General features: G+C 41.5%; 1 protein-coding gene across 1 annotated transcript; it reads right to left on the reverse strand.

Moving 5' to 3' along the window:
* Positions 1 to 753: 753 nt before the first annotated feature.
* Positions 754 to 17,986, reverse strand: BFSP1 (beaded filament structural protein 1). Its single transcript, XM_036380857.2, has 8 exons — positions 17,616 to 17,986; positions 11,504 to 11,564; positions 8,477 to 8,572; positions 7,590 to 7,682; positions 6,784 to 6,891; positions 4,406 to 4,626; positions 3,027 to 3,112; positions 754 to 1,710 (listed from the first exon to the last, which is right to left on the reverse strand). Exons 1-8 carry the CDS (start codon positions 17,984 to 17,986, stop codon positions 764 to 766), a joined length of 1,983 nt encoding a protein of 660 aa, XP_036236750.1. The 3' UTR covers positions 754 to 763.
* Between the last annotated feature and the right edge of the window lie 302 nt (positions 17,987 to 18,288).

Here is an 18,288-nt window from a genome sequence, read left to right on the forward strand (position 1 = left end):
AAATAAAAAATACCTAAATACTCAGTCTTTGCTGCAGTCTGCTCAAAAGCTCATTGGCATTCATAATTACATCAGTTGTGTTGGTGAAGGACAAATAATAGCTTTTGTAAGGGAGATCTCCCTTCGGGGAGAATTATTCTGAGATCTGCAGTAAGAGCTTATCTTGAATACAGGAAGTTTGTCTTTGTTGCCAAAAAGAAAGGTCTGCCAAGCTCATTGCTATTTAAAGACTTTGAAAGGGAGATATTTGGAACAGGTTATTTAAGAGGTATCCAGCTCTTTCCCTGGACAAAATGCTGCACACCACTCAGGTGATGTTTACAAGTAGGGTCTGTGAGTCAATGTTATAGGCAAAATAAACCCACAGTGAGTATCTTCGGTAGAAGGCAAAACTTTTATTAAATGAACCAGATGTCACAAGTTAACATTTGCAGCTATCTCAAAGATGGGGGGTCGTATGGCAGTTGAAGGAGCAGTAGAGGAATATGGAAATTTGTCCTGGATACTGTGGAAAGCCAGGCAGCTCTGTCATAATAATTTCTTCCCATGTGCCCTAATCATGAAAATGAGTTGCATAGGATGTGCCCTGGAGAGCACTAATGGTTGTTGCACCAAAGGTGAGCCAGACAGAATTGCCATCAAGGTTTCAATCTGTTCCATACCAAACAGCAAAAATCTCACTACTGTATCATTCGGTCAGGAAAAAAACACAGTCATTTAATAACTATGCCAGACAAATTGACTGTCAGAGGGTATGTGTCACTTAAGAGCCTTTGTCATCTAGTTTCTTCTTGCTTGTCTTCTCTATCATTGTCTCAACAATCATTGCTGTCTCTTCATATGTCTGAATTTTGTCATCTGAAAACTTCTCAATGGACTCCACCACCTCCACCTTCTCATAGCTCATAGAGCCAGGTAAGGCTGCTTCCCTGAACAAAAGGCCCTGTTTATCTGCTCGCTCATATTCTGTCTCTCGGAGGAGTCCTGGTTCAGTTGGGCTTATCAGACCAGAGGAAGTAACTGTCTCAGGCTCAGAGATGTCCGGGTACTTTATGATTTGCTCAATTTTTCCTCTTGCTTTTTTCCCCCATTCAAGCACATCTTCTTTCCCCTCCTCTCTCTGTTTATCTGGGAGTTGAAACTCTTCTCTCCTTTCACAGATTTCCCCTTTCTCTTTTTCTGGTGGTTCGGCAGGTTCTGGGAGCTCTGGTATGGACTCCACATCACCACCATTCATCATCTTCCCATTGCCTGTGGAAACTGTGATCCCTCCCCCAGCAGGGATAGAGGGGGCCAAGATGCATGGTTCTTCATAGCCTTCCTCCCCTGTCACCAGTACATAACGCCCTTTGGGATGGGCTTCAGACTTAGCCTCTGGTCTCTTGTAGACTCTTATTTTCTCCCTCATAATATTACACAATTTATCAAAGGCTTTACTTATCTGGGCTCCATCAGGTACGTCCTCTGGGCCCATTTCTTTTTCATCAAATTCTGATCCTTCTTGCTCAGGTTCACACCTGACTGAGCCTTCATGCCTAAACTCCATCTGATCTTGGTCAAAACCTTCCAGAGTTCTTTTGTACGTTCTTTCAGGTGAGTGACTGTCGGTTATGTCTTTTGACATCAGCTCCTTTTTCCTGGCAATTTTCTTTGTCAGGCCTTTTTGTCTGGGCTTTATACTGGCAATGTCTTGCATGGCCTGGGTGATATCTAAAGAAAATTCAAAGCAAAGGGAACAACAAACAGTGCTTGAATACAGTCACTGCAAATGCTAGAGCTGCCTCTTGCCCTCACCACTGCAGGTGGAGAGCCTTTTAGCCCGGGGGGCTAAAAGAGAGCCAGGCACCTCCACTCCTGACAATTTGGAGTATGGACAGATACTGAAAGTCATGGCAGGAGGGAGCAGCAGTGGCTGGTGGTCACAGAGCTGAGAAGCCACCCATCTACAATGGCATCACTCAGACACTGTCACTGAGCTCTTAGAACCCCCTGATTCTGATCTCCTGGGCAATCAGTAGGCACAGATCCCATGAGAGCTTAGCAGCAGCAGGAGATTAGGCAAGGTATGATTTCCGTGGCATGAGCAGATAGAGCAGAGGAGACAGGGGTTGAGACAGGGGTTGAGACAGGGGTAATTACAAGAACAAGAGGACAGACAGATATTAACATACTTTTCCTAAGGCAGCTGTTTTGTCCCCTGCCACAATACAGTAACACACATGAAATACCATGCTCGTCATGCAGGAGAAATCAGTGTTGTGTCTAGAGACAGGCCAAATCCTCAGCATGTATAAAACACCACTTTGCATGACAGTAATTATTTACAGCTGCTGAGGATCTGGCCTCAGGCATTTTGGACCCATTTAATATAAAACTGCTACAGTTCACACAGCAGTTAGAAAAATTACAGCTGCATTACAAAAACATCCCTCATACGATGGTTTGTCTCCATTCTCGAGGCAGTTTGTCATTATTAAAACCCCAGTGAGCCTTGGATTTAAGTCATCCCATATGTTAGAATGTATCACATCAATTCCTTTGTTAAGAGCAGCCTTTCTCATTTAGCCCTGGCCATTTCCTTGTCAGCAGGTTTACAAGCGTCCTTATTCTAATAAGCCAACATACAACACAGAGAAAACATAATTCATAGGAAAACAGGCCTCAAAAATGGCCTGTGGCACTCAACACACCTTGGTGCTCTTTGCACATCACTAAAGTGCAAACAAACTCAGAATGAGTCAACACAAAACCTGCAGCTCTTTCCACCATTTCAGATGCCTTTTGATTTTACTCTTGATTGGCCTAAGTAGTAAACTGTAGAAATTAGCAAAGAAATGCTTTTGCTTGTGGTTTTGGCCTTTGACAGCTTGTCTCAGGGACAGTTAAGGTAAGCTGAAACAGTTGCATTTTCAAGCCTGTAGTCAGGCTGTCATGACTGGTGGCCATATTAAAGACAGATGGACAAACAGCTTAAAATGCAATGATGCTTTTCCTGACATACACAGAAAAACACATCATAGGTTTACCTCTTCCCCTCGAAGCCTGAGGCTGGGCAGGTCGATAAATCTGTGTGAAGAGTGTGACTGGGGTTCCTGCTATAGCAGAGTTTAACCTGTGGAGAATATATGTGCATCCATCAGTTCTCTCCCCAACATTTCAGTGAAAGCAAGTGAAATTGTGCAAAAATAAGCACAGAGCTTAAAGAAATGTACTCCTCTGTGGTGAGGAGTCAAAAAGAATGATGGGAACCTGTTTCTTGTCTGGGGATAATCAAGACAGCCACAGCACTTTCACAGGACTGAGGTTGGTTTCTGCCAGCAGGAGATATGGAATACTCCAGTAGGTAAAGTACACCAGTAATTACAACATGTAGCAACAGCTTTGCATTTGGCATGGCACTTTGAAAAGATGGGAGGTTGTTAGACGGGCAAACAGTCAATCCAAGCCTACCAGAGGTCAGCAAGAACTGTAAATCCATTTTTACCATGCTGGCTGGCAAAATAGGAAATTTGGAGCAGTCCTCCTTGGAAAACATTCAAGAAGTCAGTAGTATTAAGGGTTAAAAATTAAAATTGAGAGGCAGGCCTATTGCAAAACAGTTACTGTTGGCCTCCCCAATCTGCTCTGCTGGAATTTGAGATATTTTGTCCTGTCAGAGACCCTGTGTCAATATGATTTTTGGCATTGAGAATTACTCTGTTAAGGTACTTCTAACTAGAACTCAGTGTCCAAAATTAGACCCTGAAAATTAATTAAATTCCCATTCCCCACACATAGGGTGGACTATTAAGTGAGTGTTCTTCCCCTGCATCTTCTGCACAGCCCAGAGCAGTAGTTTGGGTGCTTAGGGGTCTGGCTCTGCTGCTGTGCAAGATCCTTTTGTCCACTGTGGCTGATGGTGGACATTAGGGGGAGACAGTGGTCCTCTGTAGGTTTAAGCGCAACCCAAATCCCTGCCAGTTTCTTGTATTTTTCCTCTTTCTCCCCATGCCTGAGGAATGGCTTTGCTGGGAAGAATGCTTTGCTTTACAAGGCATTTGCTTTGTTTGCACCCTCCAAAAATCAACCTGCCGGTAGTGTTGAACAAGTGTCACCAACACCCAGTCTGAGGAGAGGATGTTCAGATTGCTTTTGTGTGCTCCTGACCTCTGTACACTGATGCCAGGACAGCATATGGAAAGGAGACTGCAAGGACAGGAAAGCCCAAAATGGCTCTGACCCTTTCCTTGGCAGAAGTTTCACCAGATTTTGCATCTATTTCGATTTCTATCCCTAGATATCTACCAGTGAAAGGTGTGAAAATGCTATAGCTTTGGGTGAATCAAATATCCTTAAACATACATTTTTCAAATGAGATAAAAGAGATCCCTGGTCCCTTTGTGAGTGCCCAGAAATCCAGCCTTACCGGCTGTCCTCATTCTCGATGATCCGTTTGTACCGTTCCAGCTCATTCTCCAGGGACTGCTGGTAGATCACCAGCTGGCGGCAGTCAGTGGTGTACTTCTCCAAGATCCTCTCAGCCTCCTCTATCCCCTTCCTAAGGTTTTCAATCTGCTCATTGTAAAGCTGAATTTCATCATCATAACTCTCCTGGGTGTTTTTAATTGCTTGCTCCAGCATAGTTGTCTGGTAAATAAAATTGGTGGTGAAAGAAGCAGCTTTGAAAAATTCACCATCCCCATATTTTAAGCATAATAAAAGGCAAGTCATTCTTTACTACAATGCGATGCTGCACTGATGAAACACAGGAGCAATTTCACTACCTTTGTTCAGTTATTCAAAAAGCAGTAACTTATCAGAGTGGGCAGGGCCTAACAAGGACAGTAAAAGTTCTTAACTGGGAAGATGAGCTCAAGAAATACCCACTCCTCCTTCTCTGTGGTTTGCGGACAGGGAAAATAAGACCAAAAGTCACATTTTAAACAAAGAACTCTTCTATAGAATTCAATTCCTCAGGCTTTTTACTTCAGCGATAAAACCAATGAGCACATCAACCAGGAGGTGGCAAAAGTTGCCTTCCAAAAATAAAGGCTGAGTTTCAGGCGGGATATTTCACCCTGTAAATCTCCTCTCACTTTCTTCTGCTATTTTTATCTATTTAATATAGTTATTTTGTCACTTTTTTTTCCTACTTTTCAAAGAGATGAACTCACAAAAAGTTAATGGGGGAATAAGTGAATAATGAATTCTTCAATAATTGATTTATTTCTATATGCTTCAGGCAAGCTAAAAAAAAGGTCTTTTAAGAGGCTAAATACTAAATATAGAAGTGATGTCCCTTGTCATTTGTTTGGTTATATTGCAGTGTATGAGTAGACAGAGACTCTTTTCTGTTCAGTGCTCATGGGGTGGGACCCATGACCTCTGGGGCACATGGCTGTCAGGTCCAGAAACAGGAAAGCAAAGAAACTTGATGACACCTTGGTCATCAGATCCAGCCTTCACCATCACAAGCTACTGTGTTACTGACCTGCACTCATAAAGCTATTTCACTCTCTTAATCTCAAGGCACAAGAATGAATGAATGAATAATCTATTTCTAAATGGGATGGGAAGATTTGATTTTGAAAGCAGCACGATTAATTCTTCAAAGACTGCCTCTCTCCACCTGCCAGCAGAAGGCTGATTTCCTCCCCTTTTTCTCTATATCGATTCACTATCTCATCCCCATATTGATTCCTGTCCATCCCAGACTGCATGTGTCCTTTCCACCAGAGCATCAGATGTGAGAAAGAGACCAAGGAAAATACACTGTCCTGACCCTAATGAAAGAAGTTATGCTCAGGAAGTTATGAGCTGCTGCTATGGCTGTCCAAAGGAGTCCAAAATCCCACCAAATGATGTTTTTGTCAGTATTTCATTCCTCTGACCTGGATGGACAACTCGAGGCACAAAGGAAGCTGTACTTGGGGTCATTCTCCACCCCATCTGCTAAAAAATATTCAACTGCATGGAGGTAGAGATGCCACTGGCAACTATTCAGATCTGTTTTCTATCCACTGCAGCCTTCAGCTGCTCCTCCACCTCTTGCCACCCTCAGCCCTGCACTGCACTCATGTTTGCAGGCACTGGCTGGAGACAGAAGGTTGATTTAGGGCAGATTTGGCTGGGAGATGGGCAAGGACAAGTAGTCAAAGTCTTTTTACAACTCAGGGCTTGGCAAAAAGCACATGGTTTTTCTTGCTGGTAGTGTCCAAGCACAGGAGAGATGCTGGCTAAATGCTTAGTAGTGACATGGATGAAGGCAGAAAGCCAAATGTACCTCAATAGTCCTCTCAGTTTTGCTCCACAAACCTGTCCAGTTCTTCCCACAGCAAGCTTAGCATTGGTTGTGGCAGTGATAGAAAGGATGGGGCAGAGCCCTGAGGGTTCCCCATCAGTTTTCTTGGAGCCAATTTCTAGCCAGAACTCAGCAAGTAAGAAAGTCATAGGAACCCTGTGGTACTTTTGCATTCATAATGTCCTGCTGATTCTGTCCTGTAGGAATCCAGTTGCATTGTGGAAACCTTCCCTCATCAGCCACTCTGATAAGCAAAGACAGCTTCATTGCACCTACAATACCTACAGCCCACCCTGGCCAACTAAACCTGACAATTTGTTCCATTGAGAGAATGGGAATGAAACAGCTGAAGAAAAAGATGGAAATCTAAAAGGAAAGCACACCTCCAAGTCCACCAAGTTAACATAACCACGTTAAAGCCATGTTAGAGCTTTTACTGAGTGACCATAAAAAAACCAGTTCATGAGCAACATGGTTGTGTTTATGGCTAGTGATTCCAATACCTCTGTCTGGAGCTTGTATTTCTGTGCCTGTAGCTGGCAGAGGATGCTCTTGTATTCCTCCAGCTGGCTCTGCAGAACAGGGATCCTCCTCTCTGCTATCAGTTTTTCCTAGTTGGAAGAAAACAATGTGTGTACAGGAAATTATGTTTCACTCCTAAAAAGAGCCAAAAGAAATTGCACTACTGGAAATAAACTGTAAAGAAAAAATAGAAAATGGCAAAAGACAGATAAAAGATGGGGATTGAACCTCAAGCCAAATTCTATTGAATGGCAGCATGGCTTTAAGAATAAAGATATCAGATAGCAGGTCTGTAACAGTACAGCTTAGACCCTGTAAACCTGTTCACATCTTCTTCCTAATAATAAACATTCCTGCCATAGCCACTCATATTGGTGGAAATCACCAAGTTATCATCTAGTCTGTATAAATTAATTTCATTTAAATTTTCACCACATCTCACCCCTTCAGGATAAGATTTCCTTTCTCTTAAAATATTCATATATCCTGCCTGCTCCTCCTCCGAGAAGAAGCACAACTACTTCAAATATCTCTGTACCACAGATTTTTGGGACTAATATATATGCTGGAGTGCACCTGACAAAGCTAATCTCTCTTTCCTCATTGATACAGTTTTTCAAAGCTACAGTAAATTTTTTTTCTCCCATGTTCACTACTCAGTACTTACACATTGTTTTGACAGTTTTCAACTAACCTTGGAGTAGAAGTTAAAGGATCTGGGACACTTTAGGTGTAAACATCTTTTTCTTACTTAGAGCTGCATATACTTCCCAACAGCAATACTTGCCTCACATATGCCAGTGGTTATTGGGGACACACGAGGAGTTGTCTGGATGATCTGCTGCAAGACATTGACATAGGTCTGGATTTCCATGAGGTTCTGTGATAAGGTAAAAACATTTTCATTAGAAAATGCCATAGTAAGGTAGACATTTCCATGTATTCCTGGGGCTTATTTTTAGATATGTAATGCTTTTAGCCCATAAAAGTCCAATTCATGTTCAGGCTTGGGTTTGGAATGCAACTTACAACTGCTTTTGAGTGCAGGAGTGCTAGCAGTTTCATCATACTGAGGATATATCCCAGACTTTTGGATAAGGACTATACAGTTCATAGGTTTAATTGAAGATTCCATTCCATTTCCAATTTCGTAAGAGATTTTCAAAATAAGAATCACAAATATCTTTGCATGTGGCACGAAAAAAATATTAACTTTTTTCAAAAGCAGCAAAGACGGGACAGTGGCCTGATCCCAAGACCCACAGTTCTCCCAGGAAGAAGGCAACAAATGTTAAAGTCAGCTGCAATGGAATCATACTTCCACAGGCATATGCCTGCTCATTAACTGGAGTGTCCTTTCCCAAAAAATTGGATGATGAAAGCAACAGCTTCCTTAGAATGAAATATAAGACAGCTTGACCAGCACTTTGGGTTGAACCATGACACCAGGATGACAAATTCAAGACTCTGCTACAGCTGTAGTTACTGGACCCTGAGAAGCATGTTTGGGTGCTAGAAACCATCCGGTTGTTGTGCCCACTGAAAATAAATAGTGCTATATGCACCTACCAAAACATAAATGCAATTTGCTTTAATTTGCCACCATTTGATCATGGAGAAGGGCAAAGTTCCACATCTATCTCTACAAGGAAAACAGCAATTTTAGCCAGTTACCTTCTTGTATCTGTCCTTTGTAGCATTGATGTCATCCTGCAGGAACTGGGACTCAATTTGCAGCTCCAGGTTGCACAGCAAGGCTTCATCAGCTTCCTGCAATGCAGAGACACATGGCATGGCGGTATGTATGACTGGGGTGCCAAACCCACAGCAGGCCCACAGGTACTGCATGAGTCACTGTGCACATGGAGCAGCCTGCCTGAAGTGTAAGAGCCTACTGTAACATACAACAGTGTCATGAAAACAACCAACAGGAGCCATGTTATTCACCATGCCCTGCACAAATGTAATTTACAGTAGAGTTTGGCACTGGCACTGTCAAAATAATGCTGGGAGCCAAGTAGTAGATGTTTGAAATACCAGATTTTGATATTAAAATCTTGAAATGGTGGATGAATCTTAAACAAATGACATCAGCAGACTAAGGCATTGATTTCTCTAGTGTCATGACAAGATCTGAGGTATCCTGATGACTTTTTAAGATCCCTAGTAAAGAAGTCCTTCTAAAAACCCAGGATGGTCTGCAGTATTTGAACTCTCTTTGGTACGTTCTCAAATACTACAAATGTTTGCCAATTTGGAGCCATTTCTGGAAATAAAAATGACATTTGACCAAGTTTAGAAAAAATCACTTTGCTGCACAAATTTATAATACTTTGGAATTTGCAAAGACAAAAGTTCCTAACATCCAATTAGTTCAAAGAGCAAACCATATGACTAGAAACCATGATCTGAGTATACAGGTATGAGTGGCACTGATCTTTAAATGTAATGAAATCTCCATTTCTGTTCAAAGGCTTAATTTAGATTTTTCCTATGTTCTGTTATTTAACAAAAACCAGGGAATTTAGGGTAATTTCTCTGGAACTTGGTAACATATTTTATAAGTATGTGAGAGTAGTGATACATTTTATTTTTCTATTTAATACATTTTTTCTTTAATTTTTGAGAAAGCATCTTAAAACACTTTAACTGAATCTTCCTTGCAACTCTATAAAACGTGCCGGTTCCTCCACCAGTTTGCAATTTGCCTCAAGAAAGTCCTGCTTTGTGCATTTAGCTCAAAGAATAAAAAAAGAAGTCTTTGAAGGCACCTCTTTCAAAATACCCATGTGCCATTATCAGCTGTAAAAATACCTCTGTGAGCGAATCACAGGTTGCAAACAAACCATTGAGATCTGTGGGTGCAGCACATGACTGGTAGAAGAGGATTTTTCCTTTTGCATGCATACAGCACGCACTGTTCAAAAAATGTGTAGATGTTGGCTGTCTTATTGTGCTGCTAAACCTCCCAGGCACAGAACTCTCCAGCAGGCTCTGCTTTGTGATCCAGGGGCTGATTCAGACACATCCAGCCCAGCACATTCAGAGCCAACCATCAGGAATGCCTGCTGCTTTTCTGCACTCCTCTCTCGTCCTATTGAGAGGAAGATCAGCAGGACAATGGCCATGTTGGGAGGTTTGGGAGGGAGCCAAAAAAAGCCCCCAGGCCCTTAGATAATGCCTATAAGCAAATATTTTTGCATGCGATTAAAAAAAAAGCAGGTTTTGGCTTTCCAAATGTTCCCTCAAAGGGGAAAAATACTTCTGCTTTTATTCCATGCTTTCAAAGAGACCAGCTTCCTCGATGGAGTTGTGTATCAGAACAGTGCAGTGTCTACACATTTTCTTTTGAACTTTGCAATATTTGCTAATCACTCGACTTCTGAAAAGCCATTCTGCTTTATGTTATGATTCCAGAACACTGGTCCATGTGCTGAAGCAATATTTTCATTACGAGGGAAGAGAAATTCTTTAGATCTCTCCAGAACCAGTATTTTCCCAGCTGTCAGATAAAGAATGAATTTGCACCTGCAAATGCAGGTTTTCAGGCCACATCTTGGGTCCTGTACAGAAAACCAGCTGTATTCCCTCCAGCACTTGGTGCTCCCAGTGCAAGGAGTTGCTGCAACAGGGGTGTCCAGGGACATCCTGGCATAATAAACACCCTTGTGCCTCAAGATTTTGTGAACTGTGCCAACTGTGCCTAGGGTTTGTGAATCAATTCAATTTTCTTTAGCGGCAGATTCATTGAGAGGAACTGTGAAGACAGACTTACCAGCTCCAACAACCCCTTACAAAAGAGTTACCTTCACAACATTTTTTAAGGGTTTGCAAGTTGTTCAAGAACAGAGTATTCTGGAAAACAGAACTGATGCGGGATGTCAAGAGCTCACTGGAGACAGAAAATGCACTTTCTGTCTTTTCTTAATATAAAACATGTCCTTAATATAAAACATTGATATGACAATGCTCCAGCAGATCAGGTCCAGCCATTCGTACAAAGGAAATAAAAAAATAATCTCTATTTAGTCCACCTTTAATTGTTTTCCAATACAGAAGATGAATGATAGCCTGTGCAAAGTAGAACTGGGGAAAGATATTATGTTCTTCACCCAGATGAAGGCTAGCAGCGAGAGAGGATGAATCAAGATTTTTCAGTTTCACAGACCTGGTTTGGAAACTTTCAAAATACTTCAGCCAATTTTTGTCTTTCTCTGAGCTTTGTGTTATATTAAATGTTGTTATTTTTATTATTGCTTTTCCCATGGTATTTAAGAACTATATTGATGTAAAAGGAACAAACCAAGGGGAGTGGCAGTGTCTCTCTTGTTTGGAAACCTAATGGGAAGCTGAGGGTCTGTCCTGGGAAGGGCTGACCATATCCTGCAAGGGACTAAGGAGCTTTGAGACATTCCAGGCTTCAAAACATGGACTTAATCAGCAATTTTTCACGGCATGGTTATCACTAGTGACTGTATTTTAATACCGTAGCTATGTTTAAAAAGTGGGGGGAAAAGGTACGCACATGCCGAGGCTCAGACACTTACATAGGAAGGGGGAGGATGGAGAAGGGCATAATGACAAGAAATGCCTTGCTCTGACATTTTATCTTCCCACTGCTTCTTCAAAGCAGCTCGCTGTAGTAAATGAAACCAAAGGAAAAAATAGTACACCTTTCCCCTGGCATTTTCCCATACTCACTTTATTCAGGTGCTCCAGGGTTTCTTTTAGCCTCTGCTGATATTCACGTTCATTTCTATACCTACAAGTAGAGAAAAGGAGATAGAGTTCAGTGGTTCATCCCTCTGCAAACTGCATTTTTCTCTGCACTGTCATGCACAAGATATGATTCACGTTAAAGGAGAATATGAATCTTGAAAGGGCCCAAAAGATTTATTCATGGGTTAGCATTAATTATTTTTTGGTCCCAGATGCTGAGGGTAATCTCAGAATTGCCTAAATTCTTGTCTTCAGCTTACATAACAGAATACAATGAAATGCCATATATTTGCTATCACTTTTTTACAGAATGTTCAAGAATAGATTATCTACAATAAAAACATATGCCATTGGTGTTGAACTATAGTGACAGCCATTCAGCAGTGATTACTCTGTGAGGATTTTCTACAATGGCACATGAACATTTAATTACATTGTTCTTGGTTTTCTATTATACCTGTTGTTGTTCAATAAGCACTTTAATGACAGACACATTAAACATAATGATTGCAATTTTACATATTGACCATGTAGGAAAGATGTTGGATTAGGATGCTTAGATGGATCAAGCTTTGTGTCCCCTTTAATGGTAATTTGTATACTAGCTTGGTCAAAACAACAAGTGAGCCTTAGTAAGGACTGCATTTAACCAACTATTCTTATGCTTTTATAAAGCATCCACAGGTGCATGAAGTGCATGTTCCTGGTGCTGAGATGGATGTATAATGTGTTTATGTTTGGTTTGAGGAAATATAGCACATATTCTTTAAGAATTAGGGCTCCACATTTGTATGTAAATAGAATTATCTTCTAGAAATTCTTTTTAGCCACAGAGCACAAAATGTAGTTGTTGATTATTGTAATTTATTCCCTTCCTTAAGTAAACCTCATATTAAATGTTCAACAGTAGATGTGGCTTAATGGGACTCCATTAAAAACAAACGAACAAAGAAACAAACAAAAAAGCCCCTCAAAAACCACCAGCCAGAAGCAACTTTGGCAATGAGACTTTGCCATCAGTACTAAACAAGTGACTTATCAAACTCCAACAGCAGCAGAAATACAGTCTTAACCCTTTAAGTTTAACACTTTACTTTTCCTAAAATAATAGATGTAGAAAGATATGAAAAAGCTATCATTATCTTACTTTCTACAAGAAACACTCTGGTAGGTGACAAGTCAGTTCTGGTGATTAGGATCCTTCATTTGCAATAGAAGCAATGGACACCAGTACAAGCCAAAATTCAGAACTGAACATAAGTTCCTGTCTGTCTTCTGAAATCACTGATCCAGCCCATATGTGCTGGTGATTTCAAAGGGCTTTGCTTCAGTCAACAGGGAACTTGACAGCTCCTGGACTGAGCACATCAAGGATCAAGTTATAATGATCATGTCAACCTCAGTTCTTCCTTTTGTCTCCTGAAGGACGAACAACCAACATTATTCTCATCTCTTTCAACACATACTGGAAAGCTGAGTGGATGATGTCACTCACAAACTGACCAGGACCACAAAGGAAGAACTTGGCAGAACAAGGAAATGGATTTAACCTGGTGCTCTGGTTTACAAAGTTCTTCTGAAATCCCATATTAGCAGGGTTGCTCACTGGTCTGTTTTAAATTCTTACATGAGCAGCAAAGAACCAAGTGAAAATTATGAGGTTTTATTTCATTATCACTCCAACAAATTGCTGATAAAACAATGTCCTTTTTTGCCAATTAGTACTAACATCAGTTTCACTTCCAAAGCTAGAATATTTTTCAGCTTCAGAAGTGAAACTGCCTTTGTTTCAGGTGTTTACCAAGTAACTCAATTCCAGCCAGTTTTCTATTTATTTAAAAAAAAAAATTGTGTGCATTTGACAGTAAACAGTTTCCTAACTTTGATATTTTCTGATAGCTGGGCAAGAATGAAGCATATTTTGGCATCTTGTGACAATGAAATACACAGTTACAATAAAAGGCTGGTTTTCCACTCACAGTAATATACAACCATCTAATGGATTCAGTGTCTAAACCTCAGCCCTAATGTAATTCAGATGTCCCTCATTGCTAGATCCTCACTCAAAAGATTTTTCAGTTACTAAAATATTCAGCTACATTTTCCTTTACTCTCAAATACCCCAAATATATGCTGTGCCACACAGCTGTAAATCCACCTGGCAGCTTGAGAGAGTTAGTATTGCATGATTATCCTTTGAAGAAGAATTTCTTTCAAGTGATGTTAAATCTTTTCCAGAAGATCAGTGCAAAAGTGCCATGGATCTCTTTGAAATGCTTCAGAGACCTCAGGATGCCTCTGTGCCTGCTGAAATGTATTTGTAAGCGCAATGGCTGACAAGTCACAACCCTGTTATGCCTCAAAGTTGATTTTGATGTTTAGTAATTAGCTAGTCATGTCCAAAAATTTTTTCATTAGATGGTTGCGGGTCAGACATTCCTGGAGCTTAAGAGCTATTAAGTTAATTTGCTTCATTAAAAAAAAAAAAGGAAAAAAAAATTTAAAAAACCCACCCAAAAACGAACAAAACATGAACCTCCTCATCTAGTCAGGTAGCATTAGGTCGGCGACAAATGTTTTTGGACTGTTGAAAGAAAAGGGATGTTAACTGGCTTGGGTTGTTTTGGTTTTTTTTGCATAGGGGAAAAGAAGAGAGGGGAGTAAGCTGCCAGGCTCAAAGAAAGCAGATCTGAGGATTAAAGATTTCAATCACCTCTTTTTTTTGGACTCTGCCTCCACTGCAGTGCAAGGGCCCACTCCCCTCCAAAGAGGAAACAGTAACAGTCCATCCCAGCAATGCACGATGGCCAGATACTCAATTTGGTGTCAAACCTGAGCCTTTCATCTGAAGGAAAACGTTGAATCTGTTGAATCCTACTGAAAGGAAGTAGCACCTCTTGGCTACTACCTTTGTAATTTTCTCTTTCCCTGATGCACTTCACTAACCTTTTCTCAACAGACAGCAGCAATTTGGGTGCCAAGGACAGCACAGACTATGAAAGAGAGGTCCTACAAGGATGATGGACCGGCCAGTAATATTTGTCATCCAGAGTCATACCCTGAATGCTCAGATGAGCCCAGGAGGGTTGTGTTTTGCTGATTTATGAACGGATTCTACCTGTGTTATCAAGAAGCCACTGCTGAGCAGGTAACAGCCACAGGACAATATGCTTGCAGATTGTGGAGAGTGTGGAGGGCAGGCAAATGATCCTCATCTTAGCTGCAGCAGAATAAAGTCCTTCCTATCACTAGAGAAACAGCAGCAGTGCCAAGAAAATCCCTGCAGACAGGGCTGGAAGGCAGCTTTGCCAGTGGAGTCCCCATATCCTAGCTATTGTGTTTACCACTTTTCATTTTCTCACACGTGTTGGGTCTCTACTGTGGCCCCAAAGGGTGTTAGCTCATCAGAGTATCACCACACAGCAATCTTTTTCTGGAGAACACTGTGCCAATTACTTTGTCCAGGGAACCATATTGCATGTTCAAAATTCACTGCATTAGCAGTGCACAAATTTTTTAAATAAACAATTGATTAGCAAGACTTTTAATTTCTGAAGTCCATTAATCCTGTTCAGTCAAGGCCACTAAAATCTGGATTCCAGCATCTTCCCCAATATCATGGAGAGAGAAATACCATTCTGTCCCACAGCCAGATGCAATGTTGCTACAATGGTGCTGGTCAATAAAGGTAGCATAATTAGTTTTTTTATGAGTTGCATCCAGACTATTCCCAGCATTGATTTTTTTTTTTTTTTTTGCAACTTCAAGAGAAAGAATTCTTCCCTGGTACAGAACTGAGCTATTCATGTTAATGAGAAAAGCTATGAATGTGACCATAGAGGATTTTAAAATAAATTTTAATGTAAGTTCTACTTTTTAATGGTTCATGAACACTTAATTGCACAGACCCAGTAGTCTTTGGCCCTACTCTGTCTAAATGCAACTTTAAAAGGCCTATTTATATAAATGTAGCTTAAAAGGTTTACTTAGATATAAATCTGTTTCCCCAATAGTGAAGGTGAGTGAAAGAATGGGTTGTAAGAGTCAAAATTCTTTGCATTAGTGAAGGACAGAGACATTTGTCAATTAATTGATTCAAAATGCTCCCTCTAAGAGATTTTGTTAATCCCAGTGCACCAAAAGCTTTATGGTTCAAGCCACAGCAAGAAACCTGCAGTGCCTGTTGCCAACGGAATGCAGACTCGGGGGGGAGAGCAGGTCTTCAGCACAGGAATGTTTCTGGTTTCAGCAGCCCCTAATAGGACACAGAAGATTATTCCTCCCATACTTTGTTTAGGGAGCTTTGTTTATAACTTCCAGGAACTGAAATCAGAACCATCAGATGGCAGAGCACATGTTACCAGAGCAGTGGCATTGTTTTAAAACCTGCTACTCAAAACAATCCCAAGTTTTTCAGACACTGAAGAAATGTTCATGTCTCCTTTCTAGACAAATTCAGCAGCTCCCAATAAAAAAAAAACAACTCACCAAAATTCACTTGTTGATGTAAACCAATTGGTGCGATTTGGTTAAAAAGCAGCCACTGTCTTTCCATTGTCATGGCCCTGTTTATCTTTAATTTTTAAATTGTCATTTTTGGCTTGAATTTAGCCAAAGTTTCCTTCTTACTTTTGTTTACAGCTGCTGAGTGAGCATCCCAGGATTGTACAAGTACCACCCGTTTTTTCTAGGAAGCCACTAACTACCCCTTTAGCAGGTCCTAAATCTTACTTTCTGAAAGTACAGCCCTTTTTCTGGGTGTTGTCTCCTCCTCTGGATTTTCAATGCCCTGTATTATTCCCCACCTATTTACAGTTTGCTTAGAGCAGCTTTAATAAAAGCAAATTACTTTGTGTCACATTACTAATCCTGTACTATTCACATAGATTTTTAACTAATATGCAGCTAGAAAATTAAGTACTGAGTGTAGTCAAATACTCATGGGCACTGTGTAATAAAAACACGAGCAAGTACCAGAGTCAACACCTAAATTACAGCATTGACTCATAGTTGAATTTCCTGCTCATAAATATTGGAATACAGTTCTGCCTAATCAGGTGCTTATTACCCACTGGCACGGAGTCAGGACATTGTGGACATCTGACCACTGGCAGCAATAAGCCTCAGTGCACCTGGATGGGCTATTGTCTCCTGTCAGATGAAAAAGAGAAATCAGGGCTTGGCATTTCTATAGGTATGCTGTAGCTCACAGCTCCCATGTGGCTGTTCATTTGGCTGTGTGCCAAATTTTCATGGGTGAAGTAGTAGATAGACATTTTGGGGGTAAACAATCCCTAAGTAACAGGAGGATTAAACTCTTTTGTCCTATGAGCAATGCTTACCAACTCTTGTGTAATTAAGCCATGTAACCAAAATTGCCTGTTGCTGGAGGGAAGGCACTCATCTCCATCAGCATGTGAGGCTCCTGCTCTTTGATTTATGGTGGCATAGAAGTTAAAGAGGTGAAATTAGAGGAAGCCTATTCTTATTCTTTTAGTGGCATGAGATGGAAATACAAGATGCAAAGAAGAAAAGGAGGGCAAATTTTACACACCAGGAAAAGAATTATCTCCTTTCTTTTCATGACAAATCACAGATATGGTTGGCACAGACTGGCTCAGGTGCTTCATAGTGGCTGTAAAGAAGAATTTCTCAGAGACATCCTGCATATTTCAGGAGATGTTTGGCATTGTGTAACTCTGGGCTGCTCAGACACAAGACTTGCTTTGAGGTACCTTGTAGTCAAATAGGGTTATTTTGTCTTTGCAGCTCAGAGCACAGTTCTCCTAAGCCTAATGAACAACAGCAGCTGACATGTGCCAGGGCTGCTGCTATGGAATGGAGAGGGCATTTTCCCATCTAGGAGCAGTGAGACCATAAAATGCAGAGCTGCAGATCCCTAAGTCCTGATACCTTACTTTTCACCTTACATGGGCTTACATGGGCTTACATACCGTCCTTCTTGATAAATCTGATGCACACAGAGAGGCATCACCCACACACAAGAAGTAGCTGGTGACACCGAACCTATCCTTATTACAAGAATTAACTATGGAAATAACACCACTCATCTTCCATGGATTGTAAGCCTTACTTGTTGCAGTACTCATCGAGCATGCGCTGGGCATCCTTCTCCTCCCGCTCCAGCTTGGCTCGGTCAGAAGCCAGCTCCCTCATTCGTTGCCGGTTGAACTCAATCTGCCCAGCAAAGGCTTCATCCAAGCCCACCAGCTCATCCATGCGCTGGAAGGTCTCCAGCTGCTTGCGCAGGATGGTGTTGCGCTGTTCCAGCACACGCGCCCGGTTGATGTAGCTCGCAAAGCGCTCGTTGAGCTCCTGCAGGTTCTCCAAGCCCCGGGCTTGGGCCAAACTGTCGAATTCTGGGGAGCCTCGTAGCTCATCATAGGCATCTGACCGCTCGTACTTCTCCTTGCGTACCTCACGGAGGAAGCTGCTCCTGTACATGGCTTCAGAGGGGCTGTGCAGTGCCGGGGTCCCCTCTTGTGTGCCTGCCTGTCTCTCCAGTTTGGATCTGAATTACGTCTGGGGGGTTTGGGGAAGAAGAACTGAACATAATCCCCCCCCTCCCAGATGATTAGGACTTGTCTCCAGGGTGGTTTGTGGCACTAAAGGCATCATCTGCGGGAGTGAACTAAATAAATCCCAATGGCCCCGCCTTGGAGCTGCCCATCCAGGAGTCAGCAGTTTGGAAGAGCGGTGGGTACAGAAGGGCTAGGGGCTTTTCTTTTTAAGCATTGGAATCGTGG

This window comes from Molothrus ater, chromosome 3 (genome assembly GCF_012460135.2).
Source record: "Molothrus ater isolate BHLD 08-10-18 breed brown headed cowbird chromosome 3, BPBGC_Mater_1.1, whole genome shotgun sequence".
In the NCBI taxonomy this organism is placed as follows: Eukaryota; Metazoa; Chordata; class Aves; order Passeriformes; family Icteridae; genus Molothrus; species Molothrus ater.